The sequence below is a fragment of the Myodes glareolus genome, chromosome 13 (genome assembly GCF_982192425.1).
Source record: "Myodes glareolus chromosome 13, mMyoGla1.1, whole genome shotgun sequence".
Lineage (NCBI taxonomy): Eukaryota > Metazoa > Chordata > Mammalia > Rodentia > Cricetidae > Myodes > Myodes glareolus.
The window spans coordinates 30,501,689-30,528,199 of record NC_142038.1 but is presented as its reverse complement, the minus strand read 5'-3'; the positions used below and the strand labels follow the sequence as shown (position 1 = coordinate 30,528,199).

General features: G+C 43.9%; 1 protein-coding gene across 3 annotated transcripts in view; it reads left to right on the top strand.

Annotated features, from left to right (window-relative positions):
- Window positions 1-26,511, top strand: part of Ccdc192 (coiled-coil domain containing 192) — a 197,310-nt gene that overhangs the window by 62,414 nt on the left and 108,385 nt on the right. For all 3 annotated transcript variants that reach the window (XM_048419600.3, XM_087896052.1, XM_048419601.3), the window contains 2 exons: window positions 1,163-1,294; window positions 3,438-3,494. In XM_048419600.3, the coding sequence (XP_048275557.1) occupies window positions 1,163-1,294; window positions 3,438-3,494 (189 nt within the window). The remainder of the gene's footprint in view (window positions 1-1,162; window positions 1,295-3,437; window positions 3,495-26,511) is intronic.

The window sequence follows — 26,511 nt, the reverse complement described above, 5'->3', positions numbered from 1 at the left end:
TCTAGTAAGACTGAAGTGGGCCCAGAGAAGCCCGACAACATTCACAAGCCACCATGTGCCCGAGTCTTGGCTGTGCTAGTGGCCATAAAAGCACATTGGGCCTCCCCAAACACTTCAAATGGAGAGGTATCGTCAAGAGTTATTGGGATGTGCACTTCCTCTGGTCCTGGGTATACACCTAGGGCACTCCAGCACATGGCATGGTGATTGCATTGAGTGACAGCTAGTAGACTTCTTAAATGAATGATTGTGTAGATAGGCTGGGAGAACCAGCGTGTGGTATAAGGTGTGCACGTGTTTGCTTTCAGATTGCCTTCTTCATACCATGAACTATCCAAAAATACTGATTTTTCAGGACAAAAAACCAAACCAAACAAACGAACAAAAAAAACGAAAACTTTTGCAGAAACTTCCAGGGCAATGAGAAAGAGATTCTCTGAGGTAATCTATGCTTTGAAGATCACCAAGAAGTGGCAGTGAACACAAAATTCTCCAAACTTTCCGGTGACCCTCAGGAGTGCTGCTGAGCTCAGAGACGGCACAGGGAGCTGTGTGAGAGAAATAAGGAAGCAGTCAGGAGACCCAGCGAGGGACTAGGGTCATCACAGCCCCCTCCTTCAAGGGGGATCCGAATAGTAGAACAAACACAAAGGGATATTTTGGTTGTGCTTTTGCATAGATCTGGTTTAATCAGAGTTTAACTTGAAACACTTAAGGTCCAACATTTCCTCCTGCCTCCAACACTGTTGCTCTTATGGTTAAGTGTTAATGTGAGTGAGAACCCGCACACTTTGTGACGTGCTGTAGACTCCCAAGAGTTAAGTTTCAAGAATTATACATGACCGCAAGATGGGTTTCAGGGGCGATTGTGCCAGCTGTAGGACCTCAGAACACAGCGGGGGTGAGCACTAAGACCCCAACAGACAGAAATGTCTCCTTGCATTGTTTCTGTGCTCTTACCTCTCTTCCCCGTTAGAAATGATGAAGTCACCAATATTCCCTTCTTTCTCTCATTTGTCATGTGTAGAGAATGCCACAGAATCTCTCGACAGGAAAGTGTAAGCAGACATTAGTGGGAGACAATTCCTTCCTAAACTGACCTTTTAAAGGAAGCCTTTAAAATACCACCGAACTTGGCGTCCTTACGAAAACATGTCTTTAGCTTACAGCCTCCGAAGAAGCAAAACTACAGCTGCTTGAGAAAGTTTCCTTGCTGGAAAAAAAACTGCAGGCTGTGAGCCAGAAGAGTGCTGGGGGAGAGTCCTATGAACACATGGTGCTTGAGAAAGACAAGGTATGTGGAGGAAAGGGCGTGTTTGGGGAGGGACTTAACTGTATGTGACAAGTCTGGAAGCCATGACTGGGCTGAAGGTCCCCACTTAATGGGCTGGGCCTGTAACTCGGTGGTGATGAAACAGACACTTAGAAGCAGTTTTTACTAAAAGTGTTGACTAACTGAGAGCATAGGGGGAACCTGACACCTGCGTTCTTCATTCTCTGCCCGTTTCTGGCTGGAGACATAGAGATAAGACATTGTCTAAATCTATAGTTACCCAAGATTCCAGAAGACCAAACCCTGGGAGGAAAAGCACCTCTGCCCCAGATGAGGGCAATTATCCACAAGGGTGAGGCTGCATTCTAAAATGAACAAATTAATGTAGTAGATGACCACCATGTGGGACGGAGCCAGCTGAGGAAATGATGGACCAGTGCCGTTCGGGTCACATCTTGACCCAGCGCTTAACTGTGCAGAGTTCTTGCCTTCTAGTTTCATGTCGGTATTCCAAAACTTGGACTTGGCCACTGGGCTCCTATATTTGTTCCTCTTCCCAGTAAGGTCATATTAAGTAAACATCTCCTTTCTCTTTTCTTTACCAATATTTCTCTAAATTGTTTTATTGGAATAGGGGCCTGGGCCTAGCTTATTGGGAGTGCCAGCGCTCAAGCCTTTAACCTAAAATGTCTGGTAACAGTAGAGATTTGCTTAGCATGAACATGGGTCTGAGTTCCATCCTTAACACTGCAAAAAGAAATTAAGCTCACATTTGAGTTTATGGGGGTGAATACAACATTTATATTTGGTGAAGGTAACTTCTTCTCCTGATCCACATTCACAGATTAAAACTTTTGTTACACTTGAAGATTTTATAAATTTTTGATAATGTATCTTTTGGGGAGATATTTTGTACATGGTGTCAACTGCACACATATTTCTTTGTTTTCAGGGTTGGAATTGATGAAGGACTTATTTCTGTTTAGTTAATAACAGATTTTAAAATTTGACATATTGTCTTAGTTAGGGTTACTAATGCTGTGATAAACACCATGACCAAAAGAAAGTTGGGGAGGAAAGGGTTTATTTGACTTACACTTCAGCATTGCTGTTTATCACTGAAGGAAGTCAGGACAGGAACTCAAACAGGGCAAGATTCTGGAGGCAGGAGTCAACACAGAGGCCATGGAGGAGTATTTGCTTAATGGCTTGCTCCCCATGCCTTTCTTTCCCAACCTGCTTTTATAACCCATAACCACCAACCCAGGGATGGCACTACCCAGAATGCAACTGGGCCTTCCTCCATCAATCATTAATTAAGAAAATGTTCAACAGCTAATTCTTAGGGAGACATTTTCTCAGCTAAGGGTTCCTCCTTTCAAATAACTCTAGCTTGTGTCAAGTTGACACAAAACTATCCAGCACACATATTTTTAATCTATAAAGTGATGGATCTCTGAAAAAATATGTATGTGTCATTCTATAAATTAGACTTTTGTTCAGTCTGAAGAGTTTGCGTGTTATGCCTATGGATATGCTTTTGTGTGAATATGCATATGAGCATGTTCACAGATACACACACACACACACACACACACACACACACACACACACACGCTCACTAACACTAACCGCATCACTCAAGCTATCATTTTTTCCCGAACATTTCCTACCAGTTAACCTATCTTGTGCTTTGCCCTCAGGCTTCCTCATAGACAGAGAAATGACCTCCTTAGTACAGATGGCTTCAACATCTAGCTAAGACCTGGATGCTGTCAGTCAGTAGATTGAGAGCAGGCACACATTTGCCTCTGGGATACTTGGACTAGGAAGTTAGGCCTTGCTCTCTAAACCCTTTTCTCTTCTTTACAATTGTTTTTGTTGAGCAATATGTTTTTCTCTGCTCCCCTACCTTCCTCCCCCTTCTCTTCTACCTTCTCCCATGATCCCCATGCCCCCAATTTACTCAGGAGATCTTGTCTTTTTCTACCTCTCAGGTAGATTGGATCCATGTATATCTCTCTTAGGGTCCTCTTGGTTGTCTAGGCTCTGGGGTTATGAATTCTAGGCAGGTTTTTCTTTGATTTATGTCTAAAAGCCACTTAGGAGTGAGTACATATGATATTTGTCTTTCTGGCTCTGGTTAAACCCTTCTCTTTTCCAGTGCATTGAGAAGTTGCAGGCTGAAGTAAAAGCTTCCCAGGAGAAACTTACAGCCCACGTAAGTGTTTCCCTCCTTTTTTCGATCCCATGATTCATAGCACTGTAATCCTGAAGATGAACAGAAATTTGTCAGAAGTCATAAATAAGGTTTATCCACTGTAAAGCTAAAAGGCAGTATTTTTATAAATTCTCCATAAGTAAAGTTCATGTTCTTGCAGATGCTTAAAATGGAAAAAAAAATGTGTTTTTCTATATGGTCAGATGGCTTAACCATCTGATGGTGCATCGAAAGAACACCAAACACAGAAAAGGATGCCAGGAAAGCCAGAGGAGAGACTGAAGTGGCCATCAGTAATGACACATAGAACTTGGATTTGAGACAAAGATCCTGAAACTTTAGTTCATGCCAGAGACCCCTGGAAAGTTTCAAAGGCAAGCCACCCAGAGACACTCTTTGCTGGGTGCTTAGGCCTCAGGTGAGTGTAGAAGCCATTGATACCAATGTTCCCAACCTCTGAGCCAGTCTTGAGCCGCACATGCTAGGTGTACTCGTTTGCCCCAGTCTTGCGCTGTTTGGGAAAGCAACCCTACATCAGAGTCCATGGGTGTCCAATTGCTCCCTTAACGTCTTGATGAAGATGTCATGAATTTCTGGAGTAAAATTCATTTGCCTTTTAGCCCATGTCTGTGCTGAGAAGCAACAAGCACCAACAGACAGGATACCCATGCGCTCTTGTGTCCACGAATCAGGCGCCTAGCTGCTCCTGAGAATATTAACGCCCCTGACACCTTCAGCACGTCTCCAGAGCTTGTGGTGCTTCTGGTCGTCCCCGCGTCCACCTGGGCTGCACGGGCTACCCTTGATAAAGGATACTGGCCAGCCCTGCCAAATGGCTCTTCTCAACAGCACCAAGTTCCCCCCCCCCCCCGACCAGCTCAGAGTGCAAGCAGAAAAGACTGTAAGATAAGAAATTCTCGTGACCACCCATTGACGATGTGAGGCGAGCTGACTTTGGAAAATCTTTTTAATTGTCTCATCTTTCTGTGCTGAAGGAAAAAAAAAGTCTTATGTGTTAGGACAGAGCTTTTAATCCTTAAACTTCGTCTTTTTCTGATCTTGGGTACTGATGTGACCCATACTGGAAATGAATGTGCCGGCCTTTGTGGCTTTGTGACCGTTCTAACAGAAGCGTGGCAGACTAGCTCCAACCTTCTGTCACAGCTGTTCCTCCGCAGGCCTGCCCTGAGGGTGCCAGATAATGACTGTAGAGGGAGGAAGAAGGCTCCTATTAATCTGTCACCTACATCCCTGCACAAGGAGGAAGCCAGATGCACTCCCCAGATTCTATCTTCCAAGTCTCCCCACGATGGACTGATTTTAAAGCTCCCTGTCACTGGTGTCTTGGGGAAACCCCTGTGGTATCTACTTCTGTCTTCTAACTCCAGCATGTTGGCCCCCACTGTGCTGCTATTGTCCTAGGTTCCCCTGAATTGAGGCTGTTCTTTTGTATAGGGTTTCTAGAATTTTCTAAAGTACGTTGTCTGGTAGCTAGCATTCAACATCCCAGTTTATATTCATCAAGGCTTTTCTTTAATTCCTCAAGAAAGTTTAAATGGAAACTATTAATAATAGTATTTATTGAGTTGGTCGTGTGTCTTCCTGTCGTATCAGTTTCAAATTCTTAAATAACCTAACAAACCAGGCATTATTTCTCAGGTTAAAAGACTGAATCTTTTAAAAGATTAGATTACTTTTTATACTTCATGATTTTGCCATCACAACTGAGTGTCTTTCTAGATTCCTTTCTCTGTACTATCTCTGTCTCTAAGGTGTCAGAGGTCCTGTCTAGCATGACTTCCAATGTCCCTTCCTTTTTTCATGCCCCGGAAGTGAATCATTCCTGAGCAGCGCTTCAACTCACAGTCCTATGCAGATGACAACCACCTCCATCTCCTTCAAGTTCCTTCTGTCTCAATCATCCTGTGATGATAACCCCTAAACGATTTTAATGTACATTTCTTCAAACATTATCCCTGGAGAAAACCTTCAGCAGAGGTCTGCAATCTCCTCAGAAAAGAGAGAAAAATGTGTGTGTTGGGGCGGAGGGTGCCGCGGGGGCGGAAACAACACAAAGTGGGTTTGTTTGCTTTAGAAATCAGTCATGTATAACTAGTCTCTCGGAGTGTCCGTAAGGACCATTTTACAGCACATAGCTGTGGCGATGCTGGCATCGAACATCAAATTAAAGCAGTGTTTCCTACGTGACCGAGCATCACGATGCTCTCTCCAGACCAGCAAGCCAGATTTGTCATCGCCTTTGTCCGTATTTTGAATACACCCCTCTCTTTCATTCCCCAGCTGTGGTGGCTAATGGACACTACTAGACTGTTCTAGAGATCAACTAAAAAGCAGTCTCAAAACCCTAGCCATCTCTGTCTTCATCCTTATGTAGTCAGCTGTGAGGCTCTGTGCCTAGATCTGTGTTTCCTGACTTCTACACCTGCTACTTCACTAGGCTACCAGCTCCCTCTCCTTTTCTGATCATTATATACTTTAGTTCTTGTAAATGGTCCCAAATACTTAACATGAAAATTCAGAGCATTCTACTGTCCCTCTCCTGGGACAAAGTAGCCCATTTGTTTTAGGTGCATAGGGTTTAGTCAGCTGAGACGAGAAAGGATAAAATCTATGTATAAATACTTAAGTGAAGTCTACATGCACAGCTTCGAGTACTTTCTTGGTATGCTTGAAGCATGAGGTTTAAGCTCTAGGATAAGAGGGAATAGAGAGACAGAGGAAAGGAAAAGAAAGGGAGACAGGGAAGGGAAGGGTGACTGACTTAAATCGAGCATAGAAAATTAAATGTAAGAGTCTCTGATGTTGAGAGTGAGATCTATGAGCGGAGAGAAGGGCTTAAGGAACTAAGATGTGGTAACAAAACATTGTAGATAGAGTGAAGTTTCTTTTGGGAGGAAAATGTAAAGATCTTGAGATTTCTGAGAACTGTGAAGATTAAGAAATAAATAATAGGGAGAGATAAGAAGAGTTTCTCTGTGTTATCAACTTCAGTCTCTTTAGGTATTTAAGGATCCCATTAAAGACTAGACTTCCTATTGTCCTGTAACTTCCTTAAATGTACACTTGTATAAATAAGCCACTGTGCCGGGCAATCTTATGTCAACTTGATACAAGTTAAAGTCATCCGAGAGGAGGAAACCTTAATTGAGAAATATCTCCATAAGATCTGGTTATTGGCAAGCCTGTAAGGCATTTTCTTAATCAGTAATTGATGGGGAAGGGCCCAGTCCATTGTGGGTGATAACACCCCTGGACTGGCGGTCCTGAGTCCTATAAGAAAACAGGTTGAGCAGGCTGTAAGGAACAAACCAGTAAGCAGCACTCCTCCATTGCCTCTGCATCAGCTCCTGCCTCCAGGTCCCTGCCCTGTTTGAGTTCCTGTCTGACTTCCTTGGATGATGAATAGCAGTGTGGAGCCAAATAAGCCATTTGCTCTCCAAGTTTCTTTTGGTCATGGTGTTTCATTATAGCATTATAGTAACTCTAACAAAGTCAACTACCTATTGGTTTTCCAGTTTCCCAAAGACCATCCTGAATGGTGCTTGCAAACACAGCCCTTGGTCCTATCTCATCTCTTCTTTACTTTACTCTTCTTAGTTTCTGACTGATACTACTGACAAAATGAAACTCCATTTTTACTTATATTTACAGTACCAAGTGGTGTTGGAGAGTGTCATCGATGGGGGCTTGGGCAATAAGCTGTCAGACATTGGTATAACAAAATCTATGGTACAGAGAAGGAACCGTTCAGACCATGTGTAGCCATGCGAACCACTTTCCTACCTCATCTCCATTACGTACCTGTGATCCTCCCAGGGATTGTGCCATACTGCTTTGTCTTTAGGAACTTTACGTATTATTCCTTTGCACATGGAATACCTGTCTGACTATTCAGTTGGCCATATTTTTCTCATTCTCAACCAAGATATTTGGAGGAAGTTTTCCCTCACTGAAAAGTCATCTGTCTTTTATTGGTATTTTCATATTTCTGTGTTCTTTTTCACTCCATGGCGCTGTGACCCCATGATGGAATAGCCTCGTGCTGTGAGCCTTTTCTCCAAACCTGGGTTCTTGGAGAGCAGAGCATAGGCCTGCCTTTGTCTCCCGCGATATCTCTTCAGTGCCTTGCACAGATTGGAATGAAATGGCTTAAGGCAGAGACAGGAAAACAAGGGGAACAGTGGTGGGAAGCAAGGCACATGTATTCTCTCGTGCATATATGTGAATGTACGTATACAGTGTAGCTTCAGCTACGTGTGTTTCCTTATGTGTGAAATGAAAACAGAAGGGGGTCTACTTCAAGGAAGAGGAACACCAGTGACAGAGATAAAGGGGAGTGCAGCGGGGGGAGGGAGCAGGCACAGTGATATGTGTGTGAAGATGTCACTATAAAAGCCATTATTTTGTATTCCCATTTAAAAACCAATAGAGCAAGGAATGGCAATAGTCAAACTAAAGTGAAGTTTACTTTGACGGTAATAGCTACAGACTTTGTATTTCAAGGTAAAAATTTGTGGAGATAGTTGTATTCCTTAAAGATACCAGTTATGGGGGCTGGAGAGATGGCTCAGTGGTTAAGAGCACCGCCTGCTCTTCCAAAGGTCCTGAGTTCAATTCCCAGCAACCACATGGTGGTTCACAACCATCTGTAATGAGGTCTGGTGCCCTCTTCTGACCTGCAGGTAGAGTACTGAGAATACTGTATATATAATGAATAAATAAATAAATATTTAAAAAAAAAGATGTGATGGTGTGATTGCACCAACAAAGTGACTTTGTGTGAGGGGTCCTCAGGAGCTGCCCCTCACACAGGAAACTCCAGATGAGCAACAGTTGTGTTTTAATGGGGGCTGGAGAGATGGCTCAGAGGTTAAGAGCACTCACTGGCTGCTCTTCCAGAGGTCCTGAGTTCAATTCCCAGCAACCACATGGTGGCTCACAGCCATCTGTAATGAGATCTGGTGTCCTCTTCTGGCCTGCAGGCATACATGGAGGTAGAATGTTGTGTACATAATAAATAAATAAATCTTTTTTTAAAAAAAAAAGATACCAGTTATGTACTGTGTTGGTTCAGTCTGAGGCTCGTCCTGTCAGGTAAAATGTGTGCAGGTCACTTTTCTGTTGATGTGATAAAACACCACGAGCAAGGAAACTTACAGAGGGGTTCGTTTGAGCTTATGGATCCAGAGGGATAAGAGTCCATGATGGCAGAGGGAGGCGTGGCAACTGGGGCCCAGCAGGGTGGCAGGATCAGAAGCTGAGGGCTCACACCTTCAACTGCAAGCACAAAGCAGGGAAAGCAAACTAAAAATGAGGGATATTTTAAACTCTCAAAATCCGCCCCCAGTGACGTAATTCCTCCAGCGAGGCCATATCTCCTCAACCTACCCAAACAATATTTGGTCTCACTATCTGGAGACCAAGTATTCAAATGCTCAGAACTACGGGGGAGGACATTTATCATTTAAACCACCACAAAATACAAAGAAGAAAAGATAATAATTTTCTGAAGTGGAAGTGAGAATTAAAAACAAACAAAACACAGTTAAGATAAATTCCTACTACAGGTGGAGAAGTATACTTAATGAGAGATCTTAATATGAACAATAACAACTTATCATCTGGACTTATTCAGATCAGTCAGAGAGAAACCAATAGGGGAATTGCATTTTTTATATAATTAAACTGATGCCTATAAAATTGAAAACTACACAAGCCTTGATATTTCTGTTACCACTTGTAATATTTTGAAGTTTAAATTCTCACTCTGCTAACTTTACGGTTCCTAGAAACAGCGTACATTTTAAAATGTTTTTAAAGATTAATTTTTTTTTTTCGCCCAGTGCACATGTGAGGACTCAGACTGGGCCACCCACAGAACTAAGCTGCCCTGGCCAATCTTTTCACTCTCAAGTCCGTGATTACTTAACAGCTTAGAGACCTACACAAGCTAAAACATATCCTTGAAGTGAATGTTTATAGTCACGTGAAGATAGCTGTTTAAGTTATAATGATTTGAATTAAGACTAGATATTTTAAGGGGAGGGGGAAACCTTTAAAAACGAATACCTTCCAAGTGGTTGGATCCATTTCTTGTTGAACTTTAGTATTTGAAGGTATAGTGCCTTGTCTGCCTGCCTAATCCAGCATTAATGACCTTAAGGCTTACAGTAGCCTTTGTGTCGTCTACCCTGCTGGACTCTCATCGCAGTGATCATCTTTTCCCTTGGCGTCTAGTTATCCACAAGACCTACCCAGGACTCAGAATTCTGTCAGTCTTCAATGGAGCGCTTTCAAAGAGAAAAATCTGGATGACTGAGTAGTTGGCCTTCAAGTATCCCTATTTTTTATAGCGTCACCTGTCTAAAACACATCAGAATATGCCGAACAGTCAAAACTATCCCAATGAAGGAATCATTCAAATGAACCATGACGCCTTCTTCAATCTGTCGGATCGGTGACTGTGTGCTGAAACCAGACTGTCAACAGCCAGTTTCATGGGATGCTCAGAGTCAGTAGCTGAGGGGAGGGGGCCTGGCACACAGGCAGGTCCAACCTTGACCCTCCTGAAAGTTTTCCCTAGGAATTTGGTTGAACTTCTTTCCCTACAGAAAAGCTTTTGGTGTGTTAAACTTTCCGAGCCTTAAGCTCTATGGAACGTCCAGTGTGTTCATGGGAAGTTTCTTCCTACCCTAAAAGTCTAGCCCACCTGTTGATTGCTATTTTCCCATCTTGGTCACTTTCTTAGGGTTTGTTTCGTTTTCCTTTGACCTTAGACATCCATGAACACAGTTTCCCCAGTCATACCCAAATTTCCATTCCGGTTGAGTCTTTCTTGCCGTATGCAGTCTGGAGGGGTGGGGGTGACCCATCATTCAGGGTATTCTCTATTCGCTTCTAACTTGAGATGAGCCTACCTGCGAAGAAACTGCAAGGAATCTGCATGTTGATTCGGGTGATGCAGAAGGATAACAGTGGATGGATTCCGACTGTGGTACCCAGGCCTTATGCCAGCAGTTGATAAACCTGGATGAGAAGAACTGTTCTTAGACCTTTTTCTCTGAACCAGGTTCCTACTGCTTTCAGGAGCCTCCAGGACCTCCCCCCAGCTTCCTCAGGCACAATCTCACTTTATTTAATTCGGTCAGAGTCAGATTAAATCAGCTGAAACAGAATCATAGTGCTTACATTAGCTCAGTGATTTTCGCAGTGTGGACCCTGAGTCGGAAGTATTAGTATCACATTGGGAGTAGTTTGAAAATCATATTTTGAGGTCCCTATTCCATATCCCGGTTCAGAAGTTTGAGGGGTGGAAATACAGCAGTGGTAGCTTGTAGAAGCCCCCTAGGTAGTTCTGGTGCTGGTAACCCTGACCAAGCTATGGTCAGCCGGAGTTCTCCATCCTGACCAGCACCGTCCTTGACTACACAGCGCTGCTGACTCTCCTACCACTGAGAATCTGCCCCAGGCCCGAGTCCTAACACGGCAGGCACCAAGGCTGCAGCAGAGCTCAGCACAAGGCATCTCTGTGTTCAGGTGATAAACCAAAACAGGCACGATCATCCTGCCCCTCCCCTGCATCCCACACTGCTGCCTGCTCTTGTATCATCCCTGCATTCCCGGAGCTTGGCATGACTAATTCCACTGTCACGTGACAGTAATGAACCCTTTGGAGTCACTAACAGTACGCTTTCCTAGGGCTGCCACCCACACTGTGTCATGGCTTTTCCACAACTGTCCCGGGAGGCGTTTCTCCTCCATCAGATAAGGAAAGTGAGAGCTGAAGATGCTAGGATCCCTTCTCTCAGACTCCCCGGTAGCTGTTCTGAGTCTAGGGGACCCAATTTCTAAGATGGGTCCCATTCCATTTTAGAACTTCTGCTGCTTTTAGACCAAAATACGTGCCGCCATTAAGGCGTGGCTTATGGTGTCTGCGCTTTACATTTTCTTCAGATCTTACAGTGGAATTAATCAGTCTAAGAGAGCTGGGCAGATGTCTCTTAGAGTGTCTTACTTGGAGCCAATGAGGGATGATAAAATTCCTTTCCAATAGAGCATCTGAGGCCCTTTTAAAAGAGCTATATATATATATTTAACCTAATGGAAAATTCCTCCGCAGCTATTTATGGGAAGAACCACATAATACTGACAGTTTGCACCTAGAATAAATTGAGGAAATAGTGCTGCCTGTGCTGGGTGTATTATAATTATTCTCCACTTGGCTTTCCTTGGCTGGATTATCTATACTGCATCATAATTCAGCCAGCCATTATAAACATTGTATGGTTAGTCCATGGCTTGCCTTCATTACACTTGATTTGCAGAATTTGGAAATTAGGTACTAAGAGAGGTTTTCCAGCTGGTGAGAGTTGTTGCCAGATAACCTCCGAGGGCTTGGAAAGGAAGTGTGTCTGAACTGTCACTGTGCACACCATCATCTTCTGACACCCTCTCCATGCTGGTTGACACCCAGGGGTTGGAAGGTTTGGAATTCACTAAGGATTTCCCCTGGGTTCAGAACGAGACTTTCCTCTACTCCCCTTCCATTTTTCTGCCCCTCCTTCAGGAAGGAGCTATTTCTGTCTGAGTTTCTCCTTTAGTTTTTAGGTTTTTCTTTAGGTTTTATTCTACACCACTCGCTGAGTTCTCCAGGGTCTAGATCACAGCGATAGTCGTGTGTTACATTTAATATGAACTTGAAAACGGCAATAATAAATAAACAAGTCTTTCTGTTTTATAGTAAATTATCCAGGAAAGAGTAAAAATATTTATTGTTTTATCCCATTTCCAAAGGAAAGAAACAAATATCTGGATTTAAATCTAACATAGACTGGTACTCTATCAGCATTTAGTTTCAACTACTCTCTTAATATAATTTTAGAGTTATTAAATATTAGCTGCAATATTTAACTGAATTTATTCATTTATACTCTAATTTTGCAAAGGATTTGAGATGACCCATAAAAGCATGTGTGAAATATCTGTTCTTTAAAAGTCAGTAAATAATAATAATTGAAACCATACATTAAAGGGCCATATCCTAGAAAATTAGAATATGTTTGGGGAAGTCCTAACTTATTACATAGTATAGTTTTAACAAAAATGTGGATCAGATATTTCTCATAGCCAAAGTCAAGACAAAGAAAATGCTGTCACAAGCAATTCTTACTGTATTAGTGAGGGAAAGATATTATCATTTATTTTCTAGTAAGGTAGCTCTGAAATGAGATTTGTGCAAGCTATCCTACACACAATAGTGAGAGAGAAACAAAAGGAACCCATGAACAATATCAGAGCAGCAGACATATTAATAGGAATGGATTTTGGATGGCAGCTCATGAAGCTTCCAACAGCAGAAGGCTAGCTCACAGTATGTGAATAAAGTTTTCTTTATGGTAATTATAGTGTAGCTACTTTGTGTATGATTTTAATTCACAGTCATTTGTGATAATCCAGCAGGCAAGCTTTCCTGCAGTCCAAACTCAAGCAAATAATGTACAAGATGGAAGGCAGCCAGAAAGTCATGTTTGCTGAGAAGGCGCCTGACTTACACACACACACACACACACACACACACACACACACACACACACACAGAATAAAGCCAGGCAGCTAGGTCATCGAATTTTTCAGAAGACAAAAATCCAGCCCTCTGCATGAAGTCTCCTCATTTGTAAGTGTCGGCAACTAATTCAAAGAAAATAGAGCGGCGTGTGTGGTAAGCAAAGCCTACATAGAGGTGAACTAGGTAGCAGCCATAACGCAGATTTTAAATGCAGGCAGGTACTTTAGTGCATCTGCTCCACTGTTTGAAAGATGCTCTTTGCAAGCAGCAAGAATATGTGGTACTTGCAGCTGAGGGGTCTTAGAGTATTTTATCACAGTCTTTCAGGTACTAATTTGTTATTGGGCTAATGGATGGCACTACTTGGTGGTAGACTGAAGAATCCTCCCTTCAACCTGCAGGGTCCAAGGTCACTTTGGAGTCCTCGTCTTTGTGGTCCAGAGAGTCAGGCCAAATGTCTGCTTAGGCCTTCCAGGAAGTGGAACCTTTCACCTCCGCTTACAGCCCAATTGTTAGAACCCAGTCATAGGCACCGTGACTACAGGGGATTCTGGGAAAGATGAGCTGGCAGTAGACCAGGAAGAAAGTGAGGTTGTACATGTCAATGAGAAACTGTCCTGTCTGCATTTTAGTCATTCTCTGAATGAGGATTGATAGTTCTTCACATCTTTGGCTCCATGATAAAGTGCATTAAATTGCATTATTATTATGAAACAAGGAAGAATTAAGATCAAAATTTATGCAATAAATACCACACAATCAAAGCTATGCATGAGACTATACACAATACCTCCAAATATCTATTTTTATTCCAAGTGACAAGAATGTTAAATGCTTTTTTTTTTCCATTGGTGTGTGTGTGTGTGTGTGTGTGTGTGTGTGTGTGTGTGCAGGAGTGCTCATAAGTGTGAAAGCCAAGAGGCTGGTATCAGATTGATTACTTTCTAACCTGAAAGGTCTCCATCTGAACCCGAGGCTCACTGCTACAGCCAGACTAGTTGGCCAGTGAGCTCCAGGGATCTTCCTGTCTCTGTCTCCCTAGTGCTGGGTTGATTGGTGTGCACCACCGCACTCAACTTTTTCGCATGGATGCCGGGGACTGAACTCTGGCTGTCTAGATGCCATGCTTGTATGGTGGACACTTTACCAACTGAACTATCTCTGTAGTTTTCTCTTTTCTTGTTTTAAGACAAGATAAAATTCAGCTCAGCCCCGCTATTAGCTGAAGGTTTGGTCTGAGTCACTTAGTTAAAAGAATGCTCCTCTCTCTTCCTAAGGGATTGATTTTAGTGTCCCTGAGTTGAAGCCACTGACTTTGAGGCAGTTGTGTCTGCCATGGACTGTGCTCCAAGTGTATTCCCGTAAATCTGTATATAACATTATGTCCAATCTTTCTAGATACATGTTCCAACTTGGTCTTGCACTCAAAGGTCCTGTGTACAGGGAACGTGTATATTTTAAGAGTTGCGAGTGCCTGATTCTCCGTGTTGCTTTAAGTTGTCTGCGTCCTTTTCCTTCTCAAAGTGCACCACTGAAGGAACTTTTGAGCTTTTGTAGTAATGAGACTCACACACCTCAACCAAAGGCTTGCAGGCAGTCGGAAGCCCATCAGCAAACATGGAGTTTTCTCTTTGATTCTTCACATGTAAGTTCATGTTTTCTGGTCGCACGTACTCAGATCTGTAGAGGTTTCTCAAAATGTCACATACCTGGTACTAACTCTAACAAGTGTAGATCGTTGAGTGGAATCAAGGTGTCTTTAAGCTTATCTTGTTGTTCAATGCGAAGAAGTATGAAATTACCAAGCATAATGAACTCTGAACTGTTAGGTTTAGCTACCAGTACTGAAATCAACAAATCCTTAGCCAATTTAGCCATCTCTCATCTCCATGATGGGTTTCTCATCCCTTGACCTAGGAGGAGGCAGCTTCCATAAGAGAAGAGCCTGTTACCAATAAGTGCTTAGTACCAATTTGTGCTTAACCCCAATAGCCATGATGCTAACAGTCATTGACAACATCTGGAGACAACAGAGGTGAGCATAATACACTCCCGAAACCTCCCCTCACACTGCCCATAAACTTCATACAGTCTTAGTCCTTGCCAGTTAACTAAGAACTTTCTTAGTTACACATGTTCATGTTTTTCATGTGGGTGTGCACATGCTATAACCCATGACATGCGTGCAGAGGCTAGAGAACAACATTTTGACATTGGCTCTTTCTTCCACCTTTATGTGGGCTCTGGGCTCGAACTCAGACCATCAAACTGGCACAGCAAGCGCTTTCTGGCTGAGCTGTCTCAGCACACCATGTTTTTTAAAATGCTACACCATAAATCCCACTTGATAAAACATATCCCCCCTTCTGAGTACTCAAAGCAAATGCTAGAGTCTAAAGCCCGGCTCTTCCCTTTACCAGCTGTGTGTCTTTAAGTAGGCATCTCCTCTCGGGGGTATTGAATATATATCATTCTAGATGTGACCTGATGGTTAAATGAGTTACTTAACAGAAGCCTGCACCAGCGTGTTCAAGACAGGTATGAGTCTTGCATAAAGATGTACTAAAAGCAAAAGCAGAGACAACCACCAACTGACCGATGACAAGAAGGATGGAAACAACCCGTAAATATTCCCTAATTTGTCCAGTGGGGAGCTTGAATGTATGTGTGACCCTTCAGCAGTGTGAACATCTGCATACCGGAACCCGGATTGAATGAGATGACAGGAGGGAAAGGATTACAGTAGCGCCTGCTTGGGACATGGCCAACACTTGTCACTATTGGCATTGCTTTTGCTGGGATGCCCGGCCCTCTTCATCACTCACAATATGTGCTTTGACATTGCCTAGCACTTTATAAACATTTATTTTTCAGTATCAGATTCTATTACATGGAGTTTAGCTCTTAATTACTGCACTGTTTTCAAAATAAATCATGTGCCTGTGTTGAGCTGAAGCAATTACTCATTCTTTGTGCGCATGAGGGGATAGTGTAGGAGGCGGCTCCCTGCCTGCCAGAGCGGGCACAGAGGAATTAGCTGGGTGCTTCTGCTCACCTTCACTTGAGTGAGAATGCGCTGATTGTGTCAGGCAGTTGCCAGCGCCACAGGGAATGGAAAACTACTGCTGAGGTGGTTGCAACTGGAAAAGATCATCTTTGATGCTCAGGGGCAGCTCTGGAATGCTCTAAGTCCTTCCTGCCTAGCCTTCCCCGGTCCTTGCTTTCTCAGCCCCCTGGAGAATGTCATCCAACCTGTTTCTCTCCCATTCTAACTTGACCCCAATAAACAACTGTCCCTACTGGGAATGTTTATGACGTATATTCCCTCAGCCTGGGGCTAAATGATTGCAGCTGACTTTGCCAAAGTTTCTTTAACTCCACTGTGAGATGTCTGGAGACATCTGAGGGTGAGAAATGCGGATGCCAGGACAGGGTTGGGGAGGCTGGGTGGTGCCGTTTTCTCGTTTTCTCCTGTGATGCTTTTATGTTACTCTTTACCCTCCTAATTTCAGTACCTAAAGGACTCAGATTAACCCCATTTTGTTGTCCCTTCTCTCAAATTCTCAGCCAGCAATTCCAGAGTGAAAGAACCTACCATCTACAACCAAGAGACCTCAGATTGGTTGTGAATTAATTTATTTTTAAAAGTAAATTTTAGTACCTAGAAACCATAGAAAATGTCAAACCCTCACTTTGCCTGGGGAAACAGAAAGTTGCTTCTAATTTTAAATATTCATTTAAGCAATTGCTTAAGTGCAGATATTTATTATTTTTAGTGTTTCTAATATAAATAGATCTATCTTTTGTCCAATCTCTTCCCTGGGTTTTATGTGCCATAAAGCCTTACATAAAGCTCACTACACTCACTACAGGACAGGAGGGAAACGGAGGGGGCTGGGAGTGTTCTCTTGAACCTTCTAGATAAAGGATTTGCTGTAATCCTGGAATCTATAAGAAAACTGAGTAACCAAATAAGTAAATATGTTAGACTGACGTGTCTGTACCAAGGTGATTTCTCAAATGAGGATGCCCAGGTCACAGAATTGACAAGTGGTTTAGACACAAGTCATCTTCAGATTACCCGGAACCCCCCACAACATCTCCACCCTTTCCCACTCTTCACCAAGTACCGCAGCAGTGCAGCAGGAACTAGTGGGAGGACTTGAGCCTCCCCTAGAAAGGACACAAGCAAATCACAGAATGCCAGGAAAAGGAATTGAATGTGAACCCAAAAGAAATGGTTATTAATTGTTCACGCTTCAGTCATTTCTGCTGATCCTAACTTCTCCTGCTTCAGGCTTAGTGGGTGCTGGGAGCTTTGGCTGTGAACTGTTACTGTCTGTCCTCTTGAAGAAGCATTTAAGAAGAAGGATTGGGAGGAGGAGGAGGGAGGAGGCCAGACTGATCAAAAGCAAAGCGCCTGGGGCTGGGCTTAGGGCGTAGAGGAGAATGCACGGCACATGAAGATGGGAGTGGGTGCAGGAACAATGCTCACAGTCAGGCCAGAAGTTCAGCAGAGGGAGCAGGCTGGGAGAAGAGAAGTGTTTTTCAGCTTTGTGGATTTGCTAATGAGAACACAGCTAGATGTTTACAGTAGGCATTGAAAACAAGTTGTGTCCAGTTGAAGCCCATGGGGATGTTTCCCCCTCAACACTCTTCCAGGTGTGGAACACACCCATCCCCAGAGACAGGGCTCAGGAGGTAGCCAGAGTAATTAAGAGCTCTGCTGCAGTAACCCTTGAAGGTCTGCCATGTTCCCTTAAAGCCCTTGTTGTGAATTCACATTTCATTTCGTTAGTTGGTCGGAATTCTCAGGTTGAGGGGATTTCAGTCTGAACCAGCAGCATAAATACTTATGAGCGAGTAATCTCTCAGTTCTGCTATTGCTCAAAGTTCATTGGAGGGAGGCTCAGTAACATTGTGGAGGAGAGTCCTAACATCTCTACTGAACCGCAGTTGCCCGGGCAGTGGAGTTTTCCTTTCAGACGCAGACTTAGGACACAAATTTAGACTTCAGAACAGCCTCCTCCCAGATGGTCCCTTACCCACCAGCTTCAATCTGACACCTCTGGGAATCTGGGTCACTGAGACTGTGTCCTTCCCAGCTCTCCCCGCACCCACCTCCCATTTCTGGCTCGTGTACCGGTGTTGTCTCACACATTATTGATGACGAATAATCGCTTTCAGAATTTTCTTTAAGAACAGCGATTATTTTCTTCTTAAGATTTCTCAGTTTCCTTTTCAAGACTGTGTGCTGTGGGAAATTTCTGACCTTAAAAATGTGATTCTCTGCATCCCTTGGGGATTCATGTAACCGCAGGCGCTCTCCCTGCAAGCCTTAACCAGGCTCCGTTTCTCAATGTGAAACCATAGGCCCAGACATGTATGTGGTATGCATACTTGTGTGCACCCAGCCATGTATGCGGTATGCATACCTACTATGTACACCCAGCCATGCATGTGGTATGTGTGCCTACTGTGTGCACCCAGCCATATATGTGGCAGGCATACCTACTGTGTGCACCCAGCTTTGTATGTGGTGTGCATGCCTACTGTGTGCACCCAGCCATGTATGTGTCATGCATAGCTACTGTGTGCACCCAGCCATATATGTGGCAGGCATACCTACTGTGTGCACCCAGCCTTGTATGTGGCAGGCATACCTACTGTGTGCACCCAGCCTTGTATGTGGTGTGCATGCCTACTGTGTGTGCCCAGCCATGTATGTGTCATGCATAGCTACTGTGTGCACCCAGCCATATATGTGGCAGGCATACCTACTGTGTGCACCCAGCCTTGTATGTGGTGTGCATGCCTACTGTGTGCACCCAGCCATGTATGTGTCATGCATAGCTACTGTGTGTACCCAGCCTTGTATGTGGTGTGCATGCCTACTGTGTGCACAGTAGTAGGCATGCCTACCTACTGTGTACACCCAGCCATGTATGTGGTATGCATACCTACTGTGTGCACTGGGACTACTATACAGTTCAGCTTTTAGTATATAATAAAGTAAAATGACAGCAATGCTATTTTCTGTGGACTACCATGTATTATAAAAAATTAAATTTAAGCCAGAAGAGGTTAAATAACAGAGCATCAGGTAAACCCCTGCCTCTCTCGCTCAACTGTGTTTAAGATAAAGTTAGTGTAGAGATTGACAGTCTGGTATCTAGATGCCGGGTCTGTACTGTAGCTACTTGATGAGAGTGGAGAAGGTGGAAGATAATGAGGATTAACAACAATACCTATAAACTCGTGGGGGTGGGGTGTCTGCATGGCATCACAGAGTCTGGCTCCTTACAGGAATACCCAGATTAATCACCTGACACTAAGGATATTTTTTAAATAGGGAAGTATGAAAAAGAGAATTTGTCTTAACTGCTCATTGAATATATGTTATTTCAGTTTTTCTTTTAAATGCCCAGTGTATCAGGGCTGGGGAAGACTGCTCACTCTGAAAGTATGCGGACCTGAGTTCACATCCCCAGGACCCACATAAAAAGCTAGATATGACTGCATGTACCTGTAAGCCCAGCATGGTGGGTGGGGTGAAGGGCGCAGAGATAGACCTCAAGCCCTCGCAGACCAGCCTGCTTAAATGAAAAGTTGACCGTTTGGTTAGAGACCCTACCTTAAGGAAATGAGGCAGAGAGAGGAGACAGCCGGTGTCTTGCTCTGGCCTGCACTTCTTCTCACATGGGCATTTTCACAAGCATTTTCACAAGCAGATGACACACCAACAATAAATACACACAGACACCAAGACCTGCTTCTCTATATAAAGTGTAAAAACGACAGACACATTTTCATCTCTGAGACTTTTCCATCCATCTCCAGTGCACAGATGGAGCAGTCAGGGGTACTTTCAAGCTGCCGTAGTGTTTGCAGATGTGCTTGGGAAAATCCACGGGATGGTCAGAGGCTCAAGAAGTGCAGCTAACTTACAACCTGCTGGAATTGACAAAGCATCATTCAGAGTTGGTGCCCTGGACAGAGCACGTTGGAAAGCAGTGCTCCGGGGTCCCTGGCTCAGCAGATAGGAGAACTTACTACTCTGTTTTTTTCTTAAAAATATTTATTTATTTACTTATTATGTATACAATATTCTGTCTGCTTGTATGCTTGCAGGCCAGAAGAGGGCACCAGACCTCATTACAGATGGTTGTGAGCCACCATGTGGTTGCTGGGAATTGAACTCAGGACCTTTGGAAGAGCAGGCAATGCTCTTAACCTCTGAGCCATCTCTCCAGCCCCAGAACTTACTACTCTTGCAGAAGACCTAGGTTCAGTGCCCAGCACTCATATCAGGTGCCTCACAATAATCTAATTCCAGTTCCAGGGGGGAATCTATGCGCATCTACACACACATGTTAAGTATGAGTACATATACACATAAAAGTAATATATTCTAAGAAAGAAAGAAGGAAATGCATTACAATATGGGGAAATATTTTATCACTAGTGTTAAATACCTCAAAGGGTCCAAGTTGCATTACTGAAAGATTTTACCTTTTACAATCAAAATTGTAGAGAAAAATTAACAGACTTATGGGAAGTGAGATTTTCCTACAAAGGAGAAAGACAGGGCACCAAAGCTGGCATGCAGATTTAAAGCACTCTTACATTAACCATGAGCTTCGATAGATAATTCTGAGATTGGTCAGGATCCCATTTACAGAAATATATTCCACCTCTGTAAGCAGAATTGGTGTTAGTAGAGATCACAACTCTCAGGAAGCATTAGACCAGTATTAGAAACCATCTGGGAACAAGAGTCAAATCCCAACAGAGGTTTCCCACCAGAGCCTCCCACTACTGCCCAGTTCCAACTGGGATCTCTGGCTCAGGCTCTGGGAAGCCGTCACTAGATCCCCCACTTCTGAATCAGGGGTTTCTCCCATGAGTGCAATACTCAGTGCAGCTGTCTCATCTCAGTCCTGGCAGGAGGGCCCACTGGGACTACAGGCGTGCTCTGAGGGACAAGGGGCTGGCAGGTGTTGTCTTTAGAAGGTGCAGTCTCATGAGGTGGGGAGCTCCTAAGTTTGGGGAAACTTTCCAATGCTGATTGGCTGGTAAATACTTCCATGACACCAAACTGATGAGCAGGACTTTTCGTGCCCAAGAGTTTGGCTGGGACGAGCCTGAGCAACACGCTGTGAGGCCATCTCTTAAGTAGAAAAAACTACATCCGTTCTTGCCATCACACCACCTTGGGGCCTCACGAGTTAGTTTGATGAGCAAATACTTGCTGTGCAAGCATCGGGACCAGAATTCAGATCCCAGCATTCACCAAAAAGCTGGGCATGGTGGCACATGCCAGTAACTCTAGTGCTGATAGAGTGTGTTGTGGAACAGGGGGACAGGAGGATCCCTGAGGCTTGCTGACCTTCCAGCCTATGCAAAATAGTAACCTCCAAATTCAAGGAGAGACCCTGCCTCAAAAAGTTAAAATAGAGATGAGTTGATATCGGATGTCTCATCTGATGTCAACCTCTGTCCTCTGCATGTGTATGCAGGCATGAGAGCAGGCACCTACATACATACATACATACATGAGAGTGCATGCACAAATTCAGACACATGCATGCACACTCAGGCACACACACTTGCCTACTACCACTACTTCTACCTTGGGCAAAATAAGCCAGAAACCAAAGTTTATATATTTATGACTGAATTGATACAAATATCCAGAATATAAGTAAACACCAGGAGACACAAAGTCTGTTCCCACTCCCTTTGGTCTGTGCAGGGAGAGGAGGCATCACTGCTAATGCGTCTGAGTAGAAACACTCAGGAACTCTGTAAGAGTAAAAACTGTGTGACTTTGTGTAGATACTAAAGATTATTGGGCTGTACGCTTAGTGTAGAGGCGAATACTACACCTCCATCCAAGAGAGGATAAACACAACTGGCTCCTGAGCTTTGCCCAAGCAATCTGGGAATACGAGTCTTGTTTCCCTGCAGCTGATCCATGACACTCAGAGGATCACTGTGTCTGGTCCTCATGTCCACACATTGACTGAGCTACAGCATTGCACTGGGTTTCCAAATGCAAAGTTCCTCTAAGTTTGTCATCTTAGCATGGAAAATACCCACAAAAGCGATACAAAACTGTTGGAAGAGTCTTCAGGATATGATTAATGAAAGAAAAGTATGCTACCTTTCTCTTACAGTATTGCTATAAAAATCAACGAATTAGTGATTTTAATCATGTTGATATTTGTCTATTTTCTGTTCAAACTACTTGCACCCTAGGATGAATAAAGTTCAGCAATTTAATGCCATACAACACAATTCTACACCCATTTCATTTTAACTGCAGAGATTCTTTACTTAATAAAAATTTAACACCAGACAGATTAAAACTAGCCTCTAATGCATTGCTACCTAGGTGTTTCTGACCTTAGCTCCATTTTGAGAGTAACTGAGAACTTCCACAAATTCTGAATCTTGAGTTCTGTCTCCAGAGACCCCAGCTTCACTGGTCTGAGGTGCAGGTAGGTTATCCAGATGTTGTTCTTCCTCAGATTGTTTCACCGTGTTAGTGATGCTGGGAACTATGGCTCTAGGGTGCTAACAGATGGGGCCCACTCAAGTGGCATAGTGTGTTTCGCCATGAACCACGGCGATAGGCAGATTGGGGACTCTGGCTGGGGGTGAATACCGGCCACTATAAACATGGGGCCGTGAGCTGAGCAATAAATTAGAGGAAGAAAGGAGTGTGAGTGGGGGTGGCCTGTGAGACAAGAAGAGGTGACAACATCTGACCCTTAGCCAGAGCACAGGGCTGTGAGGTAAAACCCCACAACCCAATCATGTGTTTTATAGCGGACTGTAATTGAAGGTTCCTCTGAAGCCACATGAAATGACAGGGGAAGTGACAGTGGGGGAGCTTCTGCCCACGACATCTTGCTTTTTGTTTGTTTGTGGGTTTTTTGGTTTGTTTTTAATGGAAGAAATAACTCAGTCTCCTGCATGATGGGTTCACGACTGAAGACAGTCTAGCCAAGGCCGCTTTTGCTATGAGGATTTCCGCTGTTGAACGAGTTCCAGAGTCACTATTTTATAATGTATTTTAAATGTGTCTTCTCGCAGCAAGCTCTGACCCACTTTTCCAGAGTGTCCAATCCCAGGTGACAATCCTTTATTGCCCCTAAACTTTGTAGCCGCCTAGGGCAGGGGCAACACAAGCTAGGTGAGTCTAGGAAGTGAGGGAGCATGCGTGGTTCTTAGGGCGGAGCAGACATCTAGCTCTCTCTTTGCCTTGGAAGGATTTTGGCAGTTGGGTAGCGGCCACCTACCTCCCTGTCAGCTGGTCCTGCTTTCGGCTGTCGCCTGTGTTCTTCCTATCTTTACACTCAGATGGCTGTGAGGCAGGTGTTTCCCATGCAGAGCAAACAGGCCGAGGCCTTCCCACAGCCCTGTCTGAGCTGTAGGGAGATTGCCTTCATCTGACCTGGTAGTCAGTTGTGCAATTACGCGTGATCTTTATGTTGAATCCAGGTGGGCACCACAACCGTAGGAGTTAAAAGATTTGAAATTAAAGATGCTTGTATATCGATCAACATTTAATTCCTTAGTATAAGTTATTTTGAGAGCCAATGTCGCTGATGGTCACAAGGTCTGCCCTGGTAAAAATGTGTTAAACGTATTGATTCACACTTGCAGTTCCCTTTCAAGAGTTCAGATATCCAATATCAATCATGGCCTGAAATCATTAGACAGAAAATTCCAGAAAGAAACATTCATAAGCTTTAAAGCTCATGCTGTCCGAACAGGGTGATAAACGCTCACTCGCCCTGGATATTCAGACTTTATGTCCCACTCTCCTGAGCAGTCACCTTAGCTGCTGTCTCCGCTCTCACATTGTGACAGAACCACACTGCTGGTGCCTGGTAAAGCTATGTGGAAGCCCCATGCAAGGTCACCTTCCTCTCTCTACTTCCTCTGATCAGATAGGTCCTGTATCCTAGCACACCATCACAAGAAAGATGAAAATGGCAAAATAAAGTTTGGAGCAAGAAAGGGGCACCATTTTTAATTACCATGCATTGTTGTAACCAATTTTTGTTTCTGGCGCTGTTGTTAATCTTACCATAGCTAGCTTATCAGTTAGACTTTATCATGTCTGTGTGGGAAAACCATGGTGTTCTAGTTCCATTTATGTTGCTGTGATAAAGTGCTCTAACCAAAGGCAGCCCAGGAGAAAGAGCTTGCTTTGGTTTATCCTTCCAGGTCACGTATGTCATAGGGAAGTCAGTGCAGGAACTCAAGAATGGACTGAAGCAGAAACCGTAATTGTTATTGTCATTTGGAGACGTGGTGTCTCCCCTGGTTCTAGCTTCCAAGCACAGTGCAGATGTATGATACACACCCAGCTTGCTTTGTTTGGGGAATGGTTCACATAGCAAAGACCTACCAGAACCTTCCTTACCTGGGAAATAGCAAGGTCAGCAGAAGATCTATAGAACACACCATGGTATTTATTTTTCATTAGTCTTTAATATTATTACCATATGCATGTGTGTGCATGATGTGTGCCGAGAGTACTTGCATCAAGGTATATGTGTGGAGGTCATCAGAGAACATCTTTGTGGAGTCGATTTTCTACTTCAACCTGTATGTGGGTTCTGGGGATGGAATTTGGGTCATCAGACCTGTACAGCTAACTCCACTACCCACCGAGTCACGCTGCGTGGCTTTTTGTCTTAGTTGCTGTTCTTGGCTGTGATAAGACACCACGACTGCAGCAACCTATAAAAGAAATAGCTTAATTTGGCTCATGATTTTAGAGGGTTCAAGTCCAGGATGGCAGAGCAAAGGAATGGGGCTGCTCACAACTTGGCCCACAGCCAGCTGGCAGAGAGTGTGTGTGCGTTTACTGGATTACTCATTCGTTTCTCAGATATCCAATTTATCTGATGCTTATGAGAAACATTCCGGGATATAACAGTAAGCAAAGGAGACCAGATCTTTGCCCTGGTGGATCTTACTGTGTGGATGGGAAAACCAGGAAGACAAATGTAAAATCCTGTGGTGAAAAACACTGCAAAGAACAAAATAGGGAAGGGACTGGCGATTCTGGGATTGGACTATATGATCTCTTAGAGAGAGTGATGGGGAGCTGGCTTGAACAAAAACATACAGGGAACTCGGGTGTATCTCTGAAAGGACATTCTACTAGCAGCCCCAGGAGGGATGACATGCACATAGCTGGTTTCTGAGGACAGTTTGACAGCTTACGTGTCCTGAAGCACAAGTGTCCCCGGGCATAAGGTGTGACTGTGGCACCTGAGGCTGTGCCCCACCAATCAGGCCTCTGAGGCACAGTGAATGATGCCTGTCTTCAGAAGCATCCTGCACCTACACCTCAGGTTGGATACCTTTCCCATAGTGCCATGCTTTGGGGCAAGATTTCCAGGAGAAGAAGGAAGCAACAGTCCCTCCAGGATACCCCAGAGGTACCCCTCATCTATCTTAGTTCCCGACCAGAGAAGATAACACAGCCAAGACTCTGCATCATGAGAGAACAATACAGGTCAAGCTGGCCTCTCCCTAAATAGACCCTTTCTGGAAATTAGTTGATTTTCCGAGTCAGAGTAGTTACTGACAACAGTGTGGTGACAATAGTCTATCTCATTCTTCAGGTTTGTCCCCACACACTGTAGGGATGGAGTTTATGTTCTCACATCTGTGGGTACAGCTGATGTTGACAGTGCCATTGGCTTTGTAATCATGCCTCTCCTCTCGGCCATTTGCCCTGTCCCTTTGTTTTTGATTACTAAGTTCTTTATTAATCCATTGCCCTTAGAACAACTCAGAGGTCTCCTGCAAGCCACGTGATTAGTAATCACACTATTATGTTCCTGCATCCCCTTTTCCTCACTCCACTGATGGGATTGGATCAATCCCCAAAGATTCTTTCATCTGTGAGTGACCCTTCCCTGGCAGCACGGCTGCTGTTAACTGTGTGAGGTTAATATGCCCCTGTGCTAGCCAATGTATTTCTATTTTCCAGCCTTGTGGTCTCTGCCTTACTTCTAAAAAATCCACTGAGAAACTATAGGACCACTTGCATTAGAAAGAATAGTTCCCAAGGCTCCGTGCCTTCTCTAAGCTCCACGGTCACCTTGAGAGTCCTTATGTGTTCTAAAAGAGATCATGGGATTTTCCTCAGCACCTCTGCATAATCATGTTTCAGAGGTTCTGTTATAGCCAGTGAAAGGTTCACTGTCCCAACTGTGTCCAGACACAAAAGAGTCATTGTTGACTTGACCTTTAGCTGTCAATTGGCCAATTTTTTTCTGCTGATAGGAATCATGGCTATCTCTAAACCTGTATCACGGGCCAACCAGGTTGCAGCGTGGTTCGTACACTAAAGCATATCTACGAAAGAAACGAGAGTAGGGGAAGACCACCAGAGAC